The sequence below is a fragment of the Mustelus asterias genome, chromosome 1 (genome assembly GCF_964213995.1).
Source record: "Mustelus asterias chromosome 1, sMusAst1.hap1.1, whole genome shotgun sequence".
Lineage (NCBI taxonomy): Eukaryota > Metazoa > Chordata > Chondrichthyes > Carcharhiniformes > Triakidae > Mustelus > Mustelus asterias.
Genome location: NC_135801.1, coordinates 163,580,309 through 163,607,642, shown reverse-complemented (window position 1 = coordinate 163,607,642; position 27,334 = coordinate 163,580,309). Strand labels below are relative to the sequence as shown.

The 27,334-nt window shown below is 43.7% G+C and overlaps 1 protein-coding gene across 4 annotated transcripts in view; it reads right to left on the bottom strand.

The window, feature by feature from the left end:
* setbp1 (SET binding protein 1) overlaps positions 1 to 26,465 on the bottom strand; it is a 328,180-nt gene extending 301,715 nt beyond the window's left edge. The window contains exons 1-2 of one of the 4 annotated variants that reach the window (XM_078222155.1): positions 26,067 to 26,465; positions 24,443 to 25,013 (exon numbers count right to left, since the gene is read on the bottom strand). In XM_078222155.1, the coding sequence (XP_078078281.1) occupies positions 24,443 to 24,862 (420 nt within the window). In that variant the 5' untranslated portion in view covers positions 24,863 to 25,013; positions 26,067 to 26,465. Of the gene's footprint in view, positions 1 to 24,442; positions 26,045 to 26,066 lie in introns of those variants that run through there. The other 3 variants (XM_078222166.1, XM_078222176.1, XM_078222187.1) reach the window with 3 other exon arrangements.
* Between the last annotated feature and the right edge of the window lie 869 nt (positions 26,466 to 27,334).

Genomic DNA, 27,334 nt, shown 5'->3' with positions numbered 1-27,334 from the left:
TCAGACCAATTCAGTTATGGAAGGAAAAAAGAAAAGAAAAGTGGACAGTGAGTGCCGCCTGTTTAATGAAGAATGGGGTGTAAAGTACTTCTTTGTACAAGCAGGTGATAAAGCCTTGTGTGTCATATGCAACAAAACTGTTGCAGTTTTGAAGGAGTACAATGTACGTCGGCACTATGAGACCAAACATGAACCAAGTTATTCCCAATTCACAGGAACACACGTTCGGAAAAATTTGAATCAATGCAACGCAGGTTGCTTTCCCAACAAGCTTTTTTTACGCAGAAGATAACTGAAAATGAAGCTTTAACCAGGGCCAGTTATAAACCAGCTTATGTGTCGGCTAAACGAGGAAAGCCATTCACTGATGGAGATCTCATCAAAGAGTGTATAATGGAAGCAGTGGAAGAGTTATGCCCAGAAAAAGCAAATCTGTTCAAAATCATCAGTCTTGCACCAAATACTGTTGCTCGTAGGATTGAGGATATAGGAAGCAATATAGTTCATCAAATTGCAGACAAAGCAAGAAATTTTCAGTTGTATTCTCTCGCACTTGATGAATCGACTGATGTGTGTGACACATCACAACTCCTAGTATTCATCCGTGGCGTCGACAGTGAATTTAATGTGACACAAGAATTAGCATCAGTGCATAGCATCCACAGCACAGTAACTGGAGAAGACATCTTCAAAGAATTGCAAATAACTGTGTTAGAATATAACCTGGAGTGGAATAAACTGCAATGCGTGATAATTGATGGAGGAAAGAACATGTCTGGGGTGAAGAAAGGTTTGGTTGGACAAATCACAAAAGCTCGTGAGGTTGGTGGATTCTCAAAGCCCATGTTTCTGCATTGTATTATCCATCTACAAGCATTGTGCGGAAAATATGTTGATATGTCTTGCGTTCTGAAACCTGTTGTTTCAACAGCGAATTTCTTTCAATCTCACGGGCTTAATCATCGCCAGTTCATTTATAAAACTTTTTTTTTTTCTTTGGCCCCCGAAAATGTGTAAAATATACAATGTGGCCCTCGTACTGAAAAGTGTGGAGACCCCTGATCTATGGGCATCAGCACTATTCTAATTCTTGTCACTTGAGCATCCCCAATTTTAAGTGCTCTGCCATTCATGGCCAGGCCTTCAGTTGCCTGGGCCTTCAGATCTGGAATTACTTCCCTAATCCTCACCACCCTTGTTTTTCTCATTTAAAACGTTCCTTAAAACTTACTTCTTTGACCAAGGGCTTTCAGCCATCTACCCTAGAATCTCTTTATGTAGTCATATTTCATTATATAATGCCTCTGTGAAGTACCTTGGCATGTTTTAAATAAATAAAAGTTGTTGTTGCTGTATAATTCATGACAGCAGACAAGTCTCCAATGCTGGGATCGCATATAGGTGCAAAGTTAGCTACGACTCTCACCAACGTTTACAGATGCACCATAGAAAGCATTCTTTTTGGTTGTATCACAGCTTGGTATGGCTCCTGCTCTGCCCAAGACCGCAAGAAGGTCGTGAATGTAGCCCAATCCATCACGCAAACCAGCCTCCCGTCCATTGACTCTGTCTACACTCCCCACTACCTCGGCAAAGCAGTCAGCGTAATTAAGCACCCCGGACATTCTCTCTTCCACCTTCTTCTGTTGGGAAAAAGGTACAAAAGTCTGAGATCACATACCAACTGACTCAGGAACAGCTTCGTCCCTGCTGCCGTCAGACTTTTGAATGGACTTACCTTGCATTAAGTTGATCTTTCTCTACACCTGAGCTATGACTGTAACACTACATTCTGCACTTTCTCATTTCCTTCTCTATGAACGGTATGCTCTGTCTGTATAGCGTGCAAGAAACAATACTTTTCACCGTATGCTAATACATGTGACAATAATAAATCAAATCAAATCAAAAGAAAGATAAAAGAGTGTTTTTAGTAAGGTAGAACATTTTAAATGCAAAAATTTGCAGGGAAGTGTAAAAGAAATTCAAGGAGACATAATAAATAACCACACTTTTACATAACTGAGTGGGGGAAATCATGAAATAAAATGCTTTCTCAGAAGAAGTGAGTACACAGAGAAAGAGTAAATAAGGCACATGGAATTGAAATTACAAGCGGAATAAAGTACCACCTAAACTCAAAGAGCAACTAGTTCAATCAAAAATTGCAAACATGGGGCGAACAATCAACAGGAGATAATATTCCTGACTCAACAGGAGAGTGATGTGGGTTTGGGACAGGAGTTATTATACATTATAGATGGTAACAGCTGGATGCCTTGAATAGCCTTTTCTCATTCCTGCATTCTATTAATACTATAGTGTGTGTCAAAGTAGTCAACTGTGGACATTGAAAATCTGAAATAAAACTGAAAACGCGAACAAAAAACTACTCAGCAGGTCAGGTAGCATCTACGGAGAGAATTTTCATCAGAACCCTGAAACGTTGACTTGGATTTTCATTCTCAAGGGAGCAGGAGTTGGGAAAGCTCTTGGCTCAGCCCAGCCACCTCGGCAGAAAGTGTCCACAAAGGTGAGGTCTTCACAGCCGGGGGTTGCAAGCTGCAGACAGGCCAGCTGACCCGGGAAGAAGTTTGAAGGTAGCCACAAGGGCTGCTGGTTGCAGAGGTGGACTGTTTAAAAGACTCCTTTGAGCTTGCCTTCTGAAGGTCCCCTCGTGCAGATTAGGATTCACAACTCCTCTGAGAGGCCTTGACCCACGATTCTTTAAAAAGAACTGATGACCATGAAATCATTGTCAATTATCGGAAAAACCCATCTGGTTCACTAATGTCCTTTAGGAAAGGAAATCTGCGGTCCTTACCTGGTCTGGCCAAATGTGACTCCAGAGCCACAGCAATGTGGTTGACTCTCAACTGCCCTCAGGCAACTAGCAATAAATGCTGGCCAGCCAGCAATGCCCAATTCCCATAAGCCAGCGTGAATCATACTGGGGGCTTGGAGGTGAGTATAATCCCTGGGTGATGAGGAAAATGGCTAGGCACTGCCCTTGGCACTTTGGTACTGCTAAGGGTGGGGCCTCTAGGGAACCCCATATGTGGAGGGGGGGGGGCGTGGCGATAATGGGATAGAATGGGAGTTGCCAGCATTGCGGGGGGATCCGGGTGCCCAATCTCTGTGAAGCCATCCTTGCCAGCGTCTTTAGACCCGGCCTCTCAGGAATGAAGGCGCAAAACACGACCCCCAGCTTATTTTTTGACACGTATCAGAAGATGAGGAAAGAAAGCGTACTTTTCTCATGTCAGCACCTTGGCTTAGTTGGGGAGGTGATGGCCTAGTGGTATTATCGCTAGACTGTTTACCCAGAAACTCAGCTAATGTTCTAGGGACCGGGGTTCGAATCCCGCCACGGCAGATGGTGGAATTTGAATTCAACAAAAAATATCTGGAATTAAGAATCTACTGATGACCATGAAACCATTGTCGATTGTCAGAAAAACCCATCTGGTTCACTGATGTCCTTTAGGGAAGGAAATCTGCCATCCTTACCTGGTCTGGCCTATATGTGACTGCAGAGCCACAGCAATGTGGTTGATTCTCAACTGCCTCTGAACAAGGGCATCTAAGAATGGGCAATAAATGCTGGCCAGCCAGCGATGCCCATGTCCCACAAATGAATAAAAAAAGTAATAGTTGGTTAAAGAACCTAGTAAAGAGGAGGTCCTGAGTTCAAATCTCAGTGGTATTGTGAGTGGCACGATCGCACAGTGGTTAGCACTGCTGCCTCACAGTGCCAGGGACCCGGGTTCAATTCCAGCCTTGGTTGACTGTCTGTGTGGAATTTGCACGTTATCCCTGTGTCTGCACGGATTTCCACCCGCAGTCCAAAGGTATGCAACTTAGTAGATTGGCCATGCTAAATTGGCCATGGTACATGCATGGTGTTATGGGGATGGGATGAGGGGAATGGGCCTGGGTAAGATGCTCTTTTGGACAGTCGATGCAGACTCGATGGGCCAAATGGCTTTTTTCTGCACTGTGGGGATGCTTTGATTCTTTCAGAACCTGACACCATTTTTTGGGAAAATTTTGCCCTTGGTCTAATCTGAAGGATGCCACTTTTGATAACGCAGCACTCTTTACCAGTATTAAAGTGTCAAGTCCTGTGAACCCAGAATGTGAGTGGAGTGGGAGTTCTACCACTAAGCTTGAATAAGCAATAATTCAGTGCTGAAGGAGCAGAGGGTGTACATGAGGACAAATGGTTGATGGAGAACATTAAGCAGTAACACCACAGAAGAATATAATCACTATGATCTTGAAGTCAATTCACTGGGACATGGAATCCAGTGAGATTTACCAAGGAAAGATGTAATGAGAGTAGGGAACTTTGTGAAGATAAAGATGCCGTTCGATAGGGACATAGGAATTAGAAGCCGAAATAGGCAAATTCATAATAAGAACATAAGAACTAGGAGTGGGAGTAGGCCATCTGGCCTCTCGAGCCTGCTCCGCCATTCAATAAGATCATGGCTGATCTTTTTGTGGATTCAGTTCCACTTACCCGCCCGTTCACCATAAATTCAGCCCTTCGAGGCTGCTCCGCCATTCAATCAGATCATGGCCGATCTCTTCTTGGTCTCAAATCCACCTCCCCACCTGTTCTCCACATCCCCTTATCCCTTTTTTATTAGAAATATTTCTATCTCTTTCTTGAAACCATTCAATGATTCAGACTCCATCGCGCTATGGGGCAGCGAGTTCCACACAGTTTTCACCAGTTTGAATGAGTTATAATTTGTGAAGGATGGTGGGTAGTGGTAGGCAGCCAGAGAGATGTTGCAGCTCGGGGTGATAAAGGGTTAGATTAGGGATAACTGGGGCAGAGTGGGCTACGTTAGAAAAGTGAAACTATCCAGTCTATATGGATGAAAGTTTTTGTCTTGGTGGGACATACGTGGACATATCTTGGAGTCCATACACAAAGTTTAGACACCATGAAATGTAGCCAGAGCTGGCAGATGTGGAGATCAGTAGAATCAACATCAGGCACATAGGTGACAGTGATGATACCATATGATCCCACCTCTGGCCAATGCGGGTTACCTCCGCTGCCATGAAACACGCCGCAGGGGCATGGTAAATCCCACCCAATGATTTTGCTGTGCAGTGCTTGGGACAACTGCAGACAATACGGCAAACATTTAACTTCAGTCATAAAAAGAATACTATCAAATTAAGAAACAGGCCGAGACTTTGGATAATTCTATTATTTTGCATGAGGGAGGAGGCTGTAGGGGGCTACATCAGTTCAAACATAAAGACTACAGTATTAACATGTGGATATGCCTGCACAGGACCTTGTGTGAAAGGCAAAATGTCACTGATGTAGGTGATTGCGTTTTTAATATCTAATTTTGACATTTGCGATACAGGATATGTCAACAACACTTGCAGTGTAATCCTGAACTACTTAAAGAATCTGAATGCAAAACTGCTTATTAGGCCTGCTGTTCATGAGACTTATGAATAATTTAACACATTTCAGTCTAGGAGATCGCACTTGCCTTCACATTATTCTCATTAATAAGTTCATAGCAGAAAATTAAGACGGTAGCAAAGCCATGTTAAAAACACAGCTGTGAGAATAAAGCGGGAACATAAATGAGGAAGAAAACTGGATTTGTACAAGATGATGCACACTTAATAGACTTCATCACAAACACAGAAGATATTTATTAATAAGAAAAACTGTAGAGAGGCTCAAGAGCAACCCGTCGGCTGCACCAATCTCTACATGTCTTCTATATGTCTTCAGGCTGTCTTCTGCCACAGAAAGGACTCCACCCCCTGTGGTGATCACCCATTCTCAGTCCCAATTTATCCCCAAGCCAGGTGACCCTCTTTTTTTTTGTATTTATTCATGGAACATGGGCGTCGCTGGCTGGCCAGCATTTATTGCCCATCCTTAGTTGCCCGAGGGCAGTTGAGAGTCAACCACATTGCTGTGGCTCTGGAGTCACATGTAGGCCAGACCAGGTAAGGATGGCAAATTTCTTTCCCTAAAGGACATTAGTGAACCAGACGGGTTTTCTGACAATCGACGATAGTTTCATGGTCATCAGTGGATTCTTAATTCCAGATTTTTTTTATTGAATTCAAATTCCACCATCTGCTGGGATTCGAACCCCAGCCCCTAAAATATTAGCTGATTTTTGCATTAATAGTCTCGCAATAATACCACTAGGCCATTGCCTCCCCATGTGGTGCCTTTAAAGGGGCAATCACCAAAATACACTTAATTGTTGAAGACTCCGTCCACTCAGTCTCCAATTAGTCAACAATGAAACGGTTATCAGAACAAAACAAATTCGTGATTCGTCCCTCTGATCCATGTTTTCTGTTTTGTGACTGCTGTCAAAATACTCAACAAGCAAAACCATTAAAAAATGTGCTCTCTCACAATATACTGCATCGAGTATTGGAAAAATGGAAGCACACAAGCTCAGAGAGAAATTCCAAATTCATCAAACAGTCCTCACCTACAACATGGCATCTTGCCCAAAGGAAATGTATATCAAAAAATTGCCAGCAAACTTGACTATGGTTTCCCACCCATTGGCCGTAGGGGGGGGGGTGGTGGAGGAGGCGGTGGGAGCAGACTCCCGAACGGGAAATCAATTGGGATGCCAGAAAGAAGCCTGCCCCACAGCCATAACATGCTGGGGACGGCCTGAACTAGCTCACAGCGACACTTCTGTCCCTCAGTGGGCTGGAAGCTCCACCTGTCCTGGAGGGCTACTGGCAGCTCTAGCGGCCTTAGCAGTGCCAGTATCCACCCACCCCACCTTCCCAACTACTTACAAACTAGCTTTCTTCACCTAGGCCACAAAAAAAAAACAGGCTGCTCATTACCACCCACCTGCCCATCCCAGTCAAATTAGTGCGTGGGCAGCAAATTATCATAAGACTACATAGGTGCATGCTAAACATGGAAGCAGCACATTATGGAGAGCTAAGCAACCCTACAAGCAACAGGTCAAATTAGAGTTCTGCAATCCTTCCATATACAGTTGTGCATGGTGGTGGACAATTAAATGGGAGAAGGGTACTCCAAGAACATCACAATCCTCAATGATTTTAATGCAAAAAACGAGGCTGAAGTATTAGCAACCATCTTCAGCCGGAAGTACCAAGTAGATGATCCAGCTCAGTCTTGTCCTGAGGATCTCACCAATACAAAAACTTGTCTTCAGCCAATTCAATTCAATCAAAGCGATATTAAGAAATTGCTGAGCAAATGGCTCAGTGAATGTAGCACAGACTGGAGGCTGTGACAACATCTTGGCTCAACTGCTGAAGACTTGTGTTCCAGAGGGCGGGGCCTGTCACGGACAGGATGGAAAATTTGGTTACCCAACAACACGCCATTAAATTTAGGCAGCAATTTCTGGTCTCGGCGAAGGCAGGACCAGGAAATCCCAGCCACAGAGTATAAAAACATTCAAAAAATTTCCAGCACTGAGGAGGCATGCAATCCATGGTGTCTATGCCAACCGGACTAATCCCAGCTTCCAGGTCTTGGTCCATAACTCTGGAGGTTACAACAACTAGAGTGCAAATCTAATTGTTTTGCAAACGTAATGAGTTTCTGTCGATATCACCTTTCACGCAGTGAGTTGTGGACCCCACCACTCTCAAGATAAAAACGTTTTCCTCAACTTCCATTCTCATCCTTCTGCCAAAGACTTTCACTGGTTATTGAACTCTTTGCAAACAGAAAGAGGTCCTTCCTAAAACTGTCTAGGCCCCTCTGTATTTTGTAACTTTCTACCTGCAATTAAATCTCTCCTCATCCTCCTATATCATTGATATAATATTCCAGTCTAGAACTGGGAGATGGTGGCAGAGTGGTAATGTTACTGGACTTGTAATCAGGCCATTGCTCTGGGGTGTGGGTTCAAATCCCCCCCATGCCAAGTGGTGGAATTTAAATTAAGTCAATAAATCTTGGGGATTTTTAAACAACAGTCAAATGATCGTTTCAAATCTGTTGCTTTTGGGGCGGCACGGTGGGACAGTGATTAGCACTGCTGCCTCACAGCGCCAGGGACCCGGGTTCAATTCCTGGTTGGGTCACTCTCCAGTGTGTGGAGTTTGCACATTCTCCCCATGTCTGCGTGGGTTTCCTCCCGATGCTCTGGTTTCCTCCCACAGTCTGAAAGATGTGCAGGTTAGGTGGATTGGCTGTGCTAAATTGCCACTTAGTGTCAGGGGGGCTAGCTAGGGTAAATGTTATGGAGTTATGTTATGGGTTATGGAGATAGCGCCTGGGTGGGATTGCAGTTGGTGCTGGCTTGATGGGCCAAATGGTCTCCTTCTGCACTGTAGGATTCTATGATTCTAATTTTCTTCCTCGCTCTCAACCCCATGGTTAATTTTGTACACCTTTACAAACTTCTCAATCACGCAGTCTAACCAAGGTTTTATACAATTGAAGCAAGTCATTGTTACTTCTGTACCCAAGTCATCTTACAATCAAGACCAACATACCATTTGCCTTCCTAACTGCATTGATCAGAATCATCAGCAGCATTCTAGCTGCAGTCTAACTAGTGTTTTACATGGTTCTAGCATAACGTCCCTGCTCTTATACTCTAGGTGTTGGCCAATAAAGAAAAATATCCCATAGGCCTTTCTTAACCACCTTATCTGCCTGTCCTGCTACCTTCAGAGATTTGTGGACAGGCCCACCAATGTTCCTCAGTTCCTTTACATTTCTCCTATCATTTATTGCCTTGTTTGTCTTCACCTAACGCATTACCTCACACATTACCAGATTAAGTTCTATTACCACTCTTCTGCCGCTGACCAGTCCATTGATGTAATCCTCCAGTCTAGAACTTTCTTCCTCACTCTCGATCACATGGTTAATTTTGTCCCACCTTTACAAACTTCTTAATCATGCCCCCTACATTTGTGATTAAATCATTGATATATACCAGGAAAAACAAGGGACCAATGTCCCAATAGAACCTGCCTTCGAGTCACAAAAAAAAACATCAACCATAGTCCTTTGCTTCCTTCCACTCAAGTATTTTTTAATCCATCTTGCCACTTCCCGTTGGATCCCATGAGCTTTTAATTGGCTCCCCACACTGCCATGAGGACCTTGTCAAAAGTCTTGCTAAAACCGATAGAATACATCAAATGCACTGTCCTCATCAATCTTTTGATTATTTTCTTAGAAATTCAATTAAGTTAAACTCTTAAATGTATGCATAACAAAAAAAAATCAATGGGCAATCCCTTTTAAATGCCTTTCCAAATGATGATTCATACTACCTCAATATTTTTCTAATATTTTGCCCATCACCAAGGTTGCTCAGGCTATCCTTTTCACTACATTTCTGCAGCCTCCAGCATATAGCTAGAAAGGATTCGAAAATTGGGGCTGGGTTTTACTGGCCACCCACGAGCAGGAACACAGGTGATAGGCCTGTAAAATAGGGTGGAGTGTCATTGGCCACATGTCCACTGCTGCCTTGCCCAGCACTGCCATACTTTTACCAACTGCAGGGGATGCTCACCCATGTCCCAATTGATTCCCTCAAGTGGCCAATTATTGCCCACATAATGATCACAAAAGATTATTGTTGAATACCAATAATCTCAATCTCAGGACATTCCTGCAGGATTTCTTCAGGACAACGATCCATCTTCAGCTGCTTCATCAATGTCCTTCCCTCAATCATAAGATCAGGAGTGAGGATGTTTGCTGATGATTGCACAGTGCTCATTTCCATTTGCAACTCCTCAGATACTGAAACATTAGGTACCCCACACGTAGCAAACTTCTATAAAATTCTGTCTGCAAAGTGGCAAGTGACATTCACATCACCCAAGTGCCAGGCAACGGCCACCTCCAACAAGAGGGAGTCGAACTACCTCCACCAACTAACAGCACTACCATTGCTAAATTCCCCACCAACAAAATCCTGGGGAGGGTCACCGTTGTCCAGAAACTGAAAGGGACCAACCATATAAAAACTGTGGCTACAAGAACAGGTCAGAGACTGGGAAGTCTGCGGAATATGATTAATCTCCTGACACCATATAGCCTGTCCATCATCTACAAGGCAGGGGAGGCGATGGCATAGTGGTATTATCGCTTACTATCTGTCTTTTTATTTTTAGCTAGCGTTCTTTCATAGTCTAATGTTTTCCTCCTTATTAATCTTTTAGTCATTCTTTGCTGTTTTGTTATATTCTGTGTAATCCTCAGACTTTACCCATTTTTGCACAATTATATGATTTGTCTTTAAGGTTGATACTGTCACAGTATTGTTAAGATGCAGAAGGAGGCCATTTGGCCTAATATGTCTATGCTGACGCTCCAACAAGCATCATGACTTGGTGTCATTCTCCTGCCTTTTCCCCATAGCCATGCACATTATTTCTATTCAGGTAATTATCTAATGGCCTCTTAAATGCTTCAATTGAACCTGCCAGCACTACAGAATGTGTCCAGAAATGTATCTGAGTCTAGAGGGAAGGAAGGTACGGATGAGGGTTTCGGCAGGAGATGAGCTGAATCTCTGATGACCATGAAACCATTGTCGATTGTCGGAAAAAATCACCTGGTTCACTAATGTTCTTTAGAGAAGGAAATCTGCCGTCCTTACCTGGTTTGGCCTACATGAGTCTCCAGAGCCACAGCAATGTGCTTGACTTTCAACTGCCCTCTGAAATGGCCGAGCAAGCCACTCAGTTCAAGGGCGACTCGGGAAGTGCAATAAATTCTGGCCAGCCAGTGGCACCCATGTCCCACAAATGAATAAAGAAAAGTCAGGAGTGTGATGAACACTATCAACTTGCTTGGGTGAATGCAGCTCCAATAATAGTCAAGAAGCTCAACACCATCCAGGACAAAGAAGACTATTTTCCTTTGTTACTGCTAGATCAAAAATCCTGGGACTTCCGACCTAACAACGTTATGGGAGTACTTCACCACATGGACTGCAGCGGTTCAAAAAAGCAGCTCACCAAAACCTTATCAAGGGCCAGTAGGATTGGGCAATAAATGCCGGAGCGCTGCCCACATCCAGGGAGCAAAAAGAAATACTGAGCAGCAGCAATTTTCAACCCTCACGTTATTATCTTCACGTTCAATAATTTGGTATTATGCAACAGGAACTAATGTCTGTGTATGTAATGATAAACACTACAGTTGTGAGTCACTGAGTTGATCAAGGGAACTCCATAGTTCCAGTAAAGAGAAGGAACAAAACTTGGAAACAGAAAATATTATCCGCCAAAGCTCTTCAAATTCTGAATCCTTGATGTGTAATGTTTTATGGTCTTTTAAATTCCCTAAGTTGTCTGAACTTTATGCTTTTGCATCATGCCACCCATCTTTAAGAATGCAAAATATCCCTGAGTGACATGATGGACCAGTTGACACATACACAGGAGCCGGGTGGAAAACCACTTCTTTCTTATTATTTTACATAAGAGCATGCAAATTTAAATCATAAGAATCTGACTGGAGCGATATGGCAGCTGGCAGGGCAAATGAGAAGGTGTAGGGAAATGGAAAGTTAATAAGCCAGGGAATGACAGTGAAAACATTTGCACTATTTTTTGAGATTACAACAGCTAGGGCAATGACCTGGAAACCAACACATTACGTTGATCTGTGTTACTGTTCCTGGATCAGTCAGTACAGAAACTAATTTTGAACCCTCTGACAAGGACTGAAGTAAATTCTCCAAACATTTCTGCTCGTAAAATTCAGTCGTCCATATCTGAGGCAAACTAGTTTCTGACAAGTTGAATTTTCCAATGGGTCGATAGCTAAACCATACAAGTGGGACAGGGTGAAAGGGGGAATAATTGTCCAGGAGTTCCTGTGTAATAAATGAGTTTTGTACCAACTGTCATAAGAAGCATTATGAAGCTCCTTCAGAAAAGATATTGTTGCGTGGCTCCAACAGCAAAGGTGACGTTATCAAACAAAATGATTAAGAGCTGCCTCTTATATTAGGTCTGCCACCTTAGAGTCATGGAGTCATAGAGGTTTACAGCATGCAAACAGGCCCTTCAGTCCAACTTGTCCATGCTGCCCTTTTTTCAAACAAATAAGCTAGTCCCAATTGCCCTCGTTTGGCCCATATCTCTTGATAGCCACCTTACACCTTGCTTTTGGATATGTCCAGACACAACCGAGAAGTTCTAAACTAGAAAAACAAAGTTGCCACTGCACAAATGGTACTAATTCACATATTTTCATTGGACTAATTCTCCCCTGTATTTCTCACAGTAGGAAGAAGGGACACAATCACAAAATATTTCCATTGGAAGAGGTGCATAATATAAAATGGATGTAAGAGAGTCAGAAACAATGACCTTCAAATCCAAGCAAAAGAACTGTCAATAACGTGAACAGTCAACTTTATCCACTTTTGCACCTTGACGTCACTTATTTAATTCAGTCTTAGAAAGTGGGCTATCACTGCAGACGTCCCTCAGAGTAGTGTCCAAGGTTCAACCATCTTCAGCTGCTTCATCAATGACCTTTCCTCCAACATAAGGAAAGAAATGTTTGCTAATGATTGCACAGAATTCAGTATGATTTGCAGGTCCTCAGATAGTGAAGCATCCATGCCCGCTTGCAGCAAGATCTGGGCAATATTGAGGCTTGGGCTGATAACTGGGAAGTAATATCTGTGCCAGGCAGTGACCATCTCCAACAAGAGAGAATCTAACCATCTCCCCTTCACAATAAATTTCATCACCCCATCTTTGAATCCTCCACCACCAACTTCTTGCGGAGGTCACCACTGATCAGAAGCTTAACTGGACCAACCTCATAAACACTGTAATTACAAAAAACTGGTCACTGGCTGTGTATTGCGGGGAGAGTGACTCACTTTCTGATTTCCCAAATCCTTTCCAACACCTACCAGGTGTTGCCTGTGCGATGTGCAATGATGCACTGACACTGCCTCAATCTAACAGATCGTTCTCCACTTGCCTGGATGAATACTGCTCCAACAACACTCATGAAGCTTGGCATTATCCAAGACAAAGCAGCATGCTGGATCGGCACCTCACCTAGCACCAGAATCATTCACTCACTCCACCACCAGCATACAGTGGCAGCAGGGTATGCAACATAGGCTGCAACAGCTTGCAAAGGCTACTTCAACAATACCTGGCCCATGACTTCTCCCACCTCGGAGAACAAGAGCAGCAGGTTATTGGGAACATCAGCACCTGAAAGTTCCCCTCCATGTAGCACGCCATCCCAACTTGCAAATATATTGCTGTTCCTTCATTGTCACCGAGTTAAAATTTTGGCCTCTCTTCCTAACAGCACTGTGAGAATACCTTCACTACAAGGACAGCAGTGATTCAAGAAGATGGATCTTCTCAAGAGCAATAAATGGTGGCCTTGCCACCACGCCCTCATCCCACTAATAGACAAAAAACCCTTCGCACCATCGCTTTCTTGTAAGAATGTGTTCCAAATAAATGCATTATAAAGAAATAGAAGGGCACGTTTCTCAAAGTGAAGGTCACAGTTTGCAGTTTTGATCAACAGCAACATGGACCAGAGATTAGGGTTGCTGGTTCACATCTTCCTCAATATTTCAGTTGTTAAAATTGATGGCCATGAAATCAGGAGTGCCATGAACTGAATATTTGTCAGTGCATGAGAGAAATATTGGGAAGATATTTTGGCAAACCTGTATGAAATATTGGAAAGTCGAGTGGCCAAATCGCTTTTTAACTTCTGAAGAGTGTTGTGAACATATTGTGTATGAAGAGTGCTGTGAACTGGGCATATTGACCACTGATCCCCAGGCGTAAAGTTCCACACCAGAAGCAGGCCTTTGCCCAGTAATATTATGCACACATCTTTCAATAATAAAATTTTACAAATATGTTCACAGCACTCTTCAGAATTTGAAGAGCGATTTGGTCACTAGACTTTCCAATATTCCATACAGGTTTGCCAAAATACCTTCCTAATATTTCTCTCATGCACTGACAAATATTCAGTACTATTTTAAAATATACATCTTGAATAAGCCAAGAAAAAGTGTGATGCACACGTTTCGCTATTTCTCCTGAATTCTGAAGATGTATAAAACAATTTTGCCAGCAGTCTAAATTTTCCCCACTAAATTGTGACAGTTCCAAAGGCTTACACTGCATCATTTAGAATCACTTATTCTTTGTCTCTTTAAAGGACCAGAGTACTTCAATCCTTTAATGCTGTGAAGCAGGTCACCTTCTTATAAAATACTCATTTTGCTGAAGGCCAAAGAAAACCCAATACAGTAATTGAACACTCAATCTAATGAAAGCAAAATACTTGCTGAATGTTCTGAGTGCTATAAATTGTTCGGAACAGAACTGAACATTAATACTTAGCAAAGCAAAAGTCATGACTTCCTTTCCTTGCATCTGTTTCCAGAAATGGGGCTTTTTAGCAATGAGGGCTACCATTGACCAGAAACTGAACTGGACAAACCATATAAATACTGTGGCTAAAAGAGCAGGCCAGGGGCCGGGAATCCTGTGGTGACTAACTCCCCCGCCCCCAACTCCCCAAAACCATCTACAGGGCACAAGTCAGGAGTGTGATGGAATATTCGTCACTTGTGTGGATGAGTGCAGTTCCAACAATACTAAAGATGCTTGGCACCATCCATGATAAAACAGCCCGCTTGATTGCTACCCTTCCACAAACATTCAGTTCCCCCACCACCAATGAACAGTAGCAGCGAGATGCACTGCAGGAGCTCACCAAGGCTCCTTAGGCAGCACCTTCCAAACACATGACCACTACCAACTGGAAGGAGAGAGGCAACAGATACCTGGAAACACCACAACCTGAAGGTTCCTCAAGCAACTCAGCATCCTGCCTTGGAAATATATCACCATTCCTTCACTGTCACTGGGTCAAAATCCTGGAACTCCCTCCCTAACATCACTGTGGATGTACCTACCCCTCAGGGACTGCAGTGGTTCAAGAAGGTAGCTCACCATCACCTTCTTAGGGACAACTGGGGATGGGAAATAAAGGCTGCCCAGCTAGCCACAATCAAATCCTATAAATGATTTTTTTAAACTCCATGATTTCTTGCATTGCTGTTGAACACAACAATCTAAATTTTGCATTCTTTCCAACTGTTCATAGCAGCTCTTTGTAAAATGTTATTCAGTATTCTTTGGAAACTGCTGATTCCATTCAGGAAAAGGTACATTAAGGTTTTCCATGGGCCAATGTTCAATGTCATAATGTCAACAGAAGTCAACAGTTCTGTAGCAATCGCATAAGTGTGAGATGTCGGTTAGGAACGCACCAAGAGAATTAGATAGCTGACCTACAACAGATCACTGGGAAAACAGTAAACATTTATGACCAATAAATAGTCTTTGTGTAAACACATAAAGCCTTTTAATAAAAGGATAGTTGCCAAGTAAGTATTGTTTGCAATCTCCCAAATCAATGGGCAGCAATTGGTCAGAACAGTGTTTACTCACAGTGACGTGTAGCTGAGTTAGTTACATGTCTGGGATCAGAGGTCGATAGCATATTAACGGTTCAGTTGTGTTTACATGCAACAGATTACAGTAGCAACAGCAATTCTTTGAATTTATGCAATCACTTTTGCCAAAGAGCTAATCCAGAATCCTGTCAACTCATACTAACACTACATCTTCACACAGACACACTTGAATTGTTCCATCAAGAGCACATGAAAAGCATTAAAAAAGAATTAACAAATTCAATTTGCCTTATCTCCACATATCTGTAATGTTGGGAGTGCTTTTATAATTGTACTCTCCCTTCTTAGTTCCTGCCATTTTGCAGTTTTCTTCCTAGCTTCACAATCACAACCTAATAGAAGGTTCTTCTCCCTTGTTGAATTTTACAAGTCACATATTCCTTTTGAAAAGCAATAATAGCTCTGGTAGCAGTGTCTCAATGTCACCCAATAGCTCCATCTAGCAAACTGGCTGACATGAACAGGACCGCCCAAATTGGACAAACTTTTCTTCCCCTCTCCTACATGACCGTTCACCTTGGTTATTTATCATCCAGTCATTGCAAAGTATACAAAATAGTGTGGATTTCTACACAACATCCAGTACCGGTATTTACAAATAAGAAATGCATTTCTCTTTGATATATACAAGGTGGCTTCTTCCTTCCAGCAAATAACTTTTTAATTTGTCGTCATACATTTATGGACAGCGAATCCAAAAATAACAATGACAATCCTTAGATTTCTTGAAAAGTCCAGCTTTTAAAGGTTGTCCAAAACTCCAGCGATTGCGCAACTAGACTGCAGCTTCAGATATGAAAAGTAAAAGTTTCTTTATTATTCACAAGTAGGCTTACATTCACACTGCAATGAAGTTACTGTGAAAGTCCCCTAGTCACTACACTCTGGCATCTGTTCGGGTACACTGAGGGAAAATTTACCATAACTTGCACATCTTTGGACTGTGGGAGCACCCCCAGAGGAAACCTATGCAGGAGAATGTGCAAGCTCCACACACGACAGTGGCCCAAGCCGGGAATCGAACCCGGGTCCCTGGTGCTGTGAGGCAGCAGTGTTAACCATTGTGCCGCCCCAATAGTCAACAATAGCAACAATTTGCATTGATACAGCATATTTTAAATCGTAAAACGTTCCAAGGCACATCATAACATAGCTATCAAACAAATCTGGCTTCACGGAGATAAGGAGATACAGATGACCAAAAGCTTGGTCAATGGTGTCGGCTTTAAGGAACATCTGAAAGGAGGAAAGACAATTGGAGGTGAAGCTACCTGAGCAAATACAAACAACTTAATACTGCCACACTCTCCTATGATAAATTATAAAATGATCCAGTTACACCCTCCAAAGCCAATTTTGGCCAATGGAATTGCTTTAATAGTGGTTGAGGAGAATACGATGGTCGGGTAAAGGAGAAACCATGTGAAAAGAAAATGATGGAAGGAAAGACTATTGCAAAAAATATTTTCCTGAAATACTGTAGAAATTGGTGCAGTCAAACCCAAGCCTAATCCCTTGCTGATGACCTATTAACTGTTTTCTTTAATTCCATATTGAAATGAGTTAACGGAAGCAGGTTAACTTTATCCAAATTACAATCTTAATAGCATAAGGATACTCAAACAGCTAAGAAATCGTGTCCTCATGACAAATTCTTATTTCACAAGAGAAAGAGAGAAAGGAAGAGAAGTCATTCCAAGCTGCAGCATCTGGAATATGAACAGCTCAGCAGGAGGCAATGACAGAACCTTCAATGTAGTCACCTCTCCAGACACAGGTCATGTCTGTTTTGTGAGGTGGGGGGGGGGATGCTAAAATACTTGGAACTGGGGGGAAAAAAAAAATTCCCAACTGACTCAGGTATCCATCCTAACAAAAGGTTTCATCTCAATCAATGTTTGGTCAGAAAACAAAATCTAAAAGAAGCTCCATTGAATATGTAACTGCTGCCAATCTTACGGTATAATGCTTGTCCACGTTCAGTGCAGGTTAGCCTGTCAGAATAGGTCTGCCAGGTCAAAAGGTCGTGAACAAGCATCTGCTAATCCAGGCGGGATGGATTTAAGGCAGGTGAATTTTGACTAATCTCTGCATTTTCTTAGAATCACAGAATCATAGGATCCCTACAGTGCAGAAGGAGGCCATTCGGCCCATCGCGCCTGCACCAACTACCCAACAGAGCATCTTATGCAGGCCCTATCCCAGTTACTCTATGTATCTACCCCACTAATCCCTCTAACCTACACATCTTGGGACACTTAGGGGCAACTTAACATGGTCAATCAAATTAACCTACACATCTTTGGAGTGTGGGAAGAAATCGAAGCACCCGGAGGAAACCCACGGAGACACAGGGAGAACGTACAAATTCCACATAGACAGTCACCCAAGGCCAGAATTGAACCCGGGTTCCTCCTGCTGTGAGGCAGCAGTGCTAACCACTGTGCCGCCTTCTAATAAATGACCTCTGAGGACAAATATCATCAAAGATGACCCACTGCTACTCATTCAAAGATGTATAAAATTCGTGGAGGTCTCCACAATCTAATTTTCATTTTTGCCAGTAAGTTGATCACAATCACAATGGAGTTAGCCTTGGGCAGAAGCATTAAAAGTCAGAAGGATTGCATAAAAATTTCATGCCGATAGTGTGACTTAACAAGTGCACCCCAATGTCATACTGCCAAATCAAAGTGACATTAACAATCTAACCAACACAAAGTGTACAAGTTTATTTAAAACACAGGTCTAATACTCCACATATAACAACAACATGCAATTGTTTGGCCCCTTCAAACATCTTTTGAATGCTTCACAGGAATTTTATCAAACAAAGTTTGACACCAAGCAACGTAAGGTTAGATTAGGATAGGTCAAAGAGGTAGGTTTTAAGAAGCACCTTAAAGGAGATGAGAGAGGTAAAGGGGCAGAGAGGTTTCAGGAAGGAATTCCAGAGCTTGTCACGTAAGCAAATTAAGCCACAACTGCCAATATTAGAGCAATTAAAATTGGGGCATGCACAAGAGGTCAGAATTGGAGGAACACTGAGATTTTGGAGGTTGTAGAGTTAGAGGACATTACGGAGATAGGGAGAGGAGAGACCATGGATATATTTAAAAGCAAAGGTAAGAATTTTTAATTGGACACACTTCCGGGCCTGGAGCCAATGTAAGTCAGTGAACATGGGAACGATGGCTGAAAGAGGTTTGGTGCAAGAGAGCTGAGTTTTTGATTAGTTCAAATTTATCAAAAATGGAAGATGTGAAGCTGTCACAAACAGCATTACAAAAGTTAAATCCAGAGTCAACTTACGTAAAACACTAGCTAAACCTCATCTGAAGTACAGGACCAATTCTGGGCACCATACTTAAGGAAGGACGTGAAGTTATTGGAGAAAGTAGAGGGGATTCACAAGAATAATTCCAGGGATAAAGAACTGTAGCTATGAGGATAGATTGGAGAAAGTGGGACAGTTTTCCTTGGAGAAAAGAAGGCTGAGAGAACATTTAGCAGAGGTGAGAGGTGTTCAAGACCCCAAAGGGTACAGACAGGATAAATAGTGTGAAACCATTTCCTCTCAAAAGTTCACCAAGAACTAGAGGGCGTAGATTCAAAATAATCGGCAAAAGAAGTAGAAGTAATGAGAGGAAAACTGTTTTCACCCAGTGGGTGGTTGGAGTCTGGAACAAACTTCCCAAGAGGGCGGTGGAAGCAGGTTCGATCAAGGTATTCAAAATAATTAGATTGCTTTCTGGAGAGAAATGAGATGCAAGATTATGGGGATATGACAGAAGAGTCGAACTAAGTAGAATGCTCTTTCAGGAAGCTAATGCTGACTCGATGGGCCAAATGGCCTATTTCTGAATTGTAAAGATTCTGTAATTTTGTGAACAAAGAGGCATGGATTAAGGTTTCAATAACAGTGAAACAGAGGCAGCGTTGGGAACAGACAATGTTACAGAGGTGGACTTAGACAGTCCTGGTGCTAGACTAGCTATGGATAAAGAGCGTATCTCAGAGTCATATAAGACTAAGGTAATGAAGGAAGGACTAATACAGATGGGAAATACACAGTAAATGGCAGAACCCTTCAGGGTATTGATAGGCAAAGGGATCTGGGTGTACAGGTCACTGAAAGTAGCAACGCAAGTGGAGAAGGTAGTCAAGAAGGCATATGGCATGCTTGCCTTCATCGTCTGGAGCATTGAGTTTAAAAATTGGCAAGTCATGTTGCAGCTTTATAGACCATTAATTTGGCCGCACTTGGAATATAGTATTCAATTCTGGTTGCTACACTACCAGAAGGATGTGGAGGCTTTGGAGAGGGTACAGAAAGATTTACCAGGACGTTGCCTGCTATGGAGGGCATTAGCTATGAGGAGAGGTTGGAGAAACTTAGTATGTTCTCACTGGAACGATGGAGGTTGAGGGGCGATCTGATAGAAGTCTACAATATTATGAGGGGTATGGACAGAGTGGATAGTCTTCCAGGGTGGAAGAGTCAATTACTAGGGGGCATAGGTTTAAGGTGCAAGGGGCAAGGTTTAAAGGAGATGTACGATGCACGTTTTTGTACATAGATGGTGGTGGGTGCCTAGAATTCACTGCCGAGGGAGGTAGTGGAAGCAGATACGATAGTGACTTTTAAGGGGCATCTTGACAAATACATGAATAGGATGGGAATAGAGGGATATGGTCCCTGCAAGGGTAGGGAGTTTTAGTTCAGTCAGGCAGCATGATTGGTGCAGGCTTGGAGGGCCGAAGGGACTGTTCCTGTGCTGTAATTGTCTTTGTTCTAAGACACCAAAATTGCAAATAGTGAGGTTCAGCCTCAGACGTTTGCCAGGAAGAGGCCATTCTGTGCACTCTTGCATCTGGAGAATGTATTTCTCCCTCCCATTGACCCACCTATCTTCAGTCTTTGTGCTAAGTGTGTTATTCCCATTTTTAATTCCTCATCGACTTTACAACGAAGCAGGAATGCAACCAAATAGAAATAATGAGGGAAGCAAGAAGTAACAGAGGCAATTTTGCAATTGCGAGTGTGAACAACAAACACTGTGCTGAAGTACAGGAAATGAAGAGACAAAAACACATCCACCTCACCTCCCTCTTCCTCATCGGTTGTACCTATTACATGGAGTATATTTTAACTGATTCCCAGACAAAGAAAGAACATGCCTCTTTACCAAAATGTCACTTTGAGAGTGGTTAACAAAGTATATGGGATCTTGGGCTTCAAAAATAGGAGCATTTTGTACAAAAGCAGGGAAGTTATGCTGAAACTTTATAATGTGCTGGATCAGCCACAATAGGGTATTGCATTCAATTCTGGTTACCACGCTTTAGTAAAGATGTGAAGGTCTTTGAAAGGGTGCAGAAGAGATTTACCAGAATGGCTGGAGGGATGGAGGATTTTTAGCTACAAGATTGGGTTGGGGAAGTTGGGGCTGTTCTCCTTGGAACAAAGAAGATTGAGGGAAGATCTGATATGAAGTGTACAAGATTAGGACACTGAAAGTTATGACAGGTTTGGATAAGACAAGAAAAAACTCTTCCCATTAGCTGATGGTAAACATAGAAACGTAGAAATATAGAAACTAGAAGCAGGATTCAGCCTTTTGAGCCTGTCCTGCCATTCATTTTGATCATGGCTGATCATCGAATTCAATATCCTAATCCCCCTTACTTCCATATCCCTTGATCCCTTTAGCCCCAAGAGCTATATCTAATTTCTTTTTGAAATCAGACAACGTTCTGGCCTCAACTACATTTTGTGGTAGTGAATTCCACACATTCACCACCCTCTGGGTGAAGAAATTTCTCCTCAACTCAGTTCTAAAAGGTTTACCCCTTATCCTCAAAATATGACCTCTCGTTCTGGACTCCCCCACCAATGGGAACATTCTTTCTGAATCTACCCTGTCTAACCCTCTTAGAATTTTATACATTTCTATGAGATCCCCTCTCACTTTTCTAAACTTCAGTGGATATAATCCTAACCGACTTAGTCTCTCCTCATATGACAGACCTGCCATCCCAGAAATCAGCCTAGTAAACCTTTGCTGTACCCCCTCTGTAGCAAGGACATCCTTCCTCAGATAAGGACACCAGAACTGCACACAGTACTCCAGGTGTGGCCTCACCAATGCCCTATACAATTGCAGTAAAACATCCCCATCCCTAGGTACATTACAATGACTAAGGTACACAGATTTAAGGTTTTAGGTGAGAGATGCAGGAGGAGTGTGAAGAAGAGCTTTTTTACACAGCTGGTGGTAATGACCAGGAACTCAGTGCTCATGAGGGTGGTGGAAACAGAGACAATCAATGATTTCAAAAGGAAATTGGGTGGGCACTTGAAGGAAATAAACTTGCAGGGCTACAGGGATGTAGTGTGAGGAATTGGAATGACTGGGTTCTTCCATGGGGAGTTGGTATGGACGTTTTGGGCCAAATGGCCATCTTCTGTGCCATAAATGATGATAACTCTAGACATTCTTAGCAAAATTTTAACTGCCTATGCTATTTTAATGTTCCAATCTCAAACGGTAAGTGCTCGTCAGCCAATTTCCAATATCATGTTCAGCAATGTGAAGCAATTTTCTGAATAATGACAGGGAGCCACTGTGATCCTTAACACCCAATTTTTTCACTGGCCTAAAGGAACATTGATAAACTGCCTTACAAACAAACAGGCCAAAATTAGGAATTGTGTTGTATTTATTTCTGAGCACTGCAGGGATAGGTTAATAACCGCAAACATCCAGATACAAGGGACGGTAATTTGAAACATGATAAATAAATTAACTACGAGTAAGTTTCACTTTTTATAAGCTAATGAAATGCGTGAAACTGATACAATGGAATTCAAAACTATTCTTGTGAGCATTCTCTGGATCATTTTTAACAAGTTGCAAGGAGTTTGTCAAAAGGATCCAATATTTTATTTCAAACATTACTCCATTGTACTTGTCGTGCTAGAAATATTTTTTAAGTATTAGAAATCCTCTATAATGACTTCAAACAGAACTGAGTAAATTATATACCATTTCCCCAACATGCCACAGCATTGGATTTTTACAATCTGCCCTGACCAGCACAGACTGGTTCCAATTACTTCCATTGCACTGTGAGCCAAGGCACAATCTTGACAGTAAAACATTCAGCATTAGGAAGGGGGTGGGTAGGAGGCCATGGACTCACAGTTAAAGGGGAAGGTCTCTATTAAATGTATACTTCATGTATTTATGACTATAGCTTGAGGCTTCCTATTTTCACAATTCCCTTGTGCCAAGATCCTAAAAGGACCAATACAATATAGCTCGGCTGGGAACTATAACTTTTAAGTGCTCCACCACAAATGCATTTTAACCACAGAAAAGACCCTTTAAGAAGGGTCAGTATTATTTTCATCCTTTGCAAACTGAGTAATACAGTAAACCACTTCCAGTCTATAAAAACATTGCTATTCCAACTCTGATTTCCCCAGCGTCCTCTTGGATTTTAAGATCTAACTCTGCATATCACAGAAGACAATAATGATTAATCAGGGTTTCCTTAATCACATGGAGAAAAACTATCCAAACAAATGAAAATCTTGACAAAACTACAGGTAATAGTCACACAGATTGATACTGCAATCTATCAAGTTTTGTTTTGTTCCTGCAGTACTATGATACTGTGGTGCCCAAGTGAAGCAGGCAAAAATTCAAAGGTGAATTCACAGAAAGACTCCAGAATGACTCCGGTATGGTTCACTCCAGGTATTACCAAGATAATCAGCAGAGCTTGCCTGTTTACACTATAGGCACAGCTGGGCATCTTTGATCACAGATAACGGAGCAGTGATAGGCAGACACTAGAAGAGTGATGTCTGACATAACTGATATCACCTTGTTAGTATCTTGTGTTGCTGGGCAATCACAATATATTCAAAAGTACAGAGACATTCTCAACAAAGACCAAGGCTGTGCTTTATAAAAATGAAGTTTTGTGAAAGTATGCAATACAGTAGTAATTGCACTCAGAATTCAACTCTAGAAGTGAAATTCATATTAATCAAGCTTGCAAATGTGAGTTCAGTGCCAATATTAACTTCACAAAAGATCCTAAACCGGCATTTAGGGAGGCAATGCCCCAATTGTGAAAGGTGCCAAATTCTGACTGAGAACATAACATTCTCAGGCCTGGAGAGCATAAAAGCAAATGATGAATAAGGCAGAAAGCTGCAAACCAGAAGTATGGGCCCAGTATTTAACAGGAGTCTAATGACATTGTAAAGTGAAACACTATTACTCTGGGGGATGGAAGTCATGTCAGAACCCAATCTGCCCCCATATCCATGGACTGGTTCAACAACATCAACATTTACTCCACCACAAATTAACATGGAAGCAGAGAGAACCCTGCTCCAGTTCCAATTCAGAATAAATACTTAACTGGTTTTAAAACAGGCCAATTTTACGACTGATTCCACTGACTGAATGGGGCAATAATGTCTGTGCAGAAGTCAGTTTTGTGTAAATTTCACACAGTTTTACGAATCTACATTCACATGATTAGGGTGAGTACAAGCCTGTCAAAATGACCTACAACTTCCCAGAAATGAGTAAATATTCTCAACAGCCAGAGAGGCCATTGTAAAGTTAATGAAGATGTATGTGGGTTGTAAATACAGTCGCCTCAAACACGTATTTACAATCTAAATGGTTACATGGAAACATAAGAGACGTCTCTAGCCACCTGATTCCCATGACTTCTTCCACTCCCCTCTGCAGTCATAACACGGGGTATCGCTCATCTTGTAAAAACATGTTTATCGCCTATCAAAATACAAGCCAGGGTGGAGTGTAAACACAAAAGGAAGTTGGACAGTCGGGAGGGGAGCTTCTTACCTTTTTCTTTTCATCTTCTTTTGACACCTTGTGACTCTTACTGGACCTGCCGTTCCTCTGCTCCCCTGGCTGTTTGATGGTGATCTTGATCTCCGGAGGGCAGATGTAGTTCTCCAGGTTCTTGGGAGGTTTCTTGGGCCGTTTGGTGGTCTGGATCTTGAGTTTCAGGCTGCCATCTGTGAAGTTCGCCTCCTTGATGGAAAACTCGTGTTCCTCCAGGCCGTCTCCCTGCATTGATTTATCGCTGTCTGCGTTGAAGTTGGAGTCCTGGCTCCCGCAAGCGGTCTCCTCGTCCTCCTGCTCCAGCCTGCCCCCGTTCATCTGGCTCCCAGGCGACTGCATCAAAGCTCCGGGAGAGACTGCGGACTTGGCAGCACAGCCAGCCGACCTGAAAGCCCCATCGGCCGGCCTGGGCTCCATCTCACCCTCCGGGAGAGTCACAGGGCTGCTGTGGAAGAATGGAGTGGAGGGGTGGAGGGGGGGGGGGGGGGGGGCAGGAATTCAGCACTTTTCAATGTCCTCCGTTACTCCAGAGTAATCCGATCCCCCAAATAAAAACCAAAAAAAAAATCTGGAAACAAGAGAGAGAGAAAAATAGATACGAAAGTAGATCTTAACTATAAACATCACCCCAACCCAATCTCACCGACTTGGCAATTCCATATTCGGTGTAAATCAATCAAATAAAGCCCCCCAAGCAGTAAAATTGATGAAAGTTGTCCAAATGATTCAAGTAAAGGAGGGGGTTCCAGTTTTACCAAAAGCAGCCAAACCCTCCCTAGTAAAAAAAACCCCTCCAGATCCAGTGAATGTTCCAGTTAAAATAATAGGCGCATTGGATCTAAACGCCAGCGAAAAATACCACGCTCGACATTTATTAAGGCAGCAGTAACAACAAAACGACCAAAAAAAAGTTAAAGCTCAGTCATATTCCCTAGGAAAAGAAAATTCCTGTGAAAAGATTGGGTGGGAAGGAGGGGGGGGGGGGGGGGGAGGTTGTAGCTTGCTATGAAGCAGTCCCAACAGCCACGTTTAGGGCTCCTGTCAAATCAATCCACTTTACCTCGATCGTAGCATTCACTTCATTTTGTATCTTTCTCAATCCGCTCTCCAGAAACACCTCCTCTCCCCCACCCCCCCCCCCCAAAAAAACCACCTTTCCAAAGAAAACAAAAATTCAGATGTCCAGATCTGTCATGTTGAAGTGGCTTCTTTTTTTTATATATAAAAATAATTCTTTTTTTTAAAGCTAATCCTGTGGTGAAAGCCTATAGATTTTTTTTGCAACCTCCAAACGCTCTTGCTGCCTCGGTTAGAGAGAGAGAGAAAAAGCGCTGAAGATACAATGAGTTGGTTTTGAGAACTGCAGCTGCTGGAATCCGATGCGAGAGGCTCTGCAGCTCCACTCCAATCTGACCAAAAAAAAACAGGACACAAGACGGACTCTTTTTTTTTAAACAACCGAATTGCAACATCAACTCCTCGCCAAACACGTCCACTGCTTCATTTCCATCTTATTTTTTTTGAGGCAATCGGTCAGAAATCAAATCCCCCCCCCCCCCGCCTCTCAAAAAATAACCCAAATTCAACAGCAAACAGCAGAAATGGCCAATGTGCTACTTACTAACCCATATCCAGCGCCGGGAAGCTGGGGGATCTCAGCTAGTCCCAGGGCTGGCCAGCCTGTGCCAATGGCATGATCCGATCTGTCAACTCGGCAGCAGCAGCAGCGAAACAGCGGCACCCCCCCCACCCACCCACCCACACTCACTCACCCCCACCCACAGCACCCACCCGGATCCCCGGAACAGGCAGCGAAAATGGCGCCTCGACTGCTCGGAGGTATTTAGCTGTTTGGGAGGTTGGATCCGCCGAGCAGCCGGTCACTGTGCTGCTGCCTCTCTGTGTGTGAGTGAGGGGGTTACTGGGTGAAAACACTTGTCGATGCTGGCGGCTTCAGCTGCTGCCCAGCTCCGCAGAGAGGGAGGGAGGTGCTGGGGAGGGGGTGTCAGTGCAGAGAGGGAGGGAGGTGTTGGGGAGGGGGTGTCAGAGCAGAGAGGGAGGTGTTGGGGAGGGGGTGTCAGAGCAGAGAGGGAGGGAGGTGTTGGGGAGGGGGTGTCAGAGCAGAGAGGGAGGGAGGTGTTGGGGAGGGGGTGTTTAAGGGTGGAGGGAGGGGGTTTTGGTGCTGAGAGGGAGAGAGGTGTTGAGGGCGGTGAGTGGGGGAGGGGTGTGTGGGAGGGGATGTTGAGGGGTGGGTGGGAAGGGGGTGTTGAGGGGTGGGTGACAGGGGGTGTTGAGGGGTGGGTGGGAGGGGATGTTGAGGGGTGGGTGACGGGGTGTTGAGGGGTGGGTGGGAAGGGGGTGTTGAGGGGTGGGTGGGAAGGGGGTGTTGAGGGGTGGGTGACAGGGAGTGTTGAGGGGTGGGAGGGAGGGGTGGGTGACAGGGGGTGTTGAGGGGTGGGAGGGAGGGGGTGTTGAGGGGTGGGTGGGAGGGGGTGTTGAGGGGTGAGTGGGAGGGGGTGTTGAGGGGTGGGTGGGAGGGGGTGTTGAGGGGTGGGAGGGAGGGGGTGTTGAGGGGTGGGAGGGAGGGGGTGTTGAGGGGTGGGAGGGAGGGGTGTTGAGGGGTGGGTGACAGGGGGTGTTGAGGGGTGGGAGGGAGGGGGTGTTGAGGGGTGGGAGGGAGGGGGTGTTGAGGGGTGGGAGGGAGGGGGTGTTGCGGGGTGGGAGGGAGGGGGTGTTGCGGGGTGGGAGGGAGGGGGTGTTGCGGGGTGGGAGGGAGGGGGTGTTGAGGGGTGGGTGGGAGGGGGTGTTGAGGGGTGGGTGGGAGGGGGTGTTGAGGGGGTGGGTGGGAGGAGGTGTTGAGGGGTGGGTGGGATGGGGTGTTGGTATTGA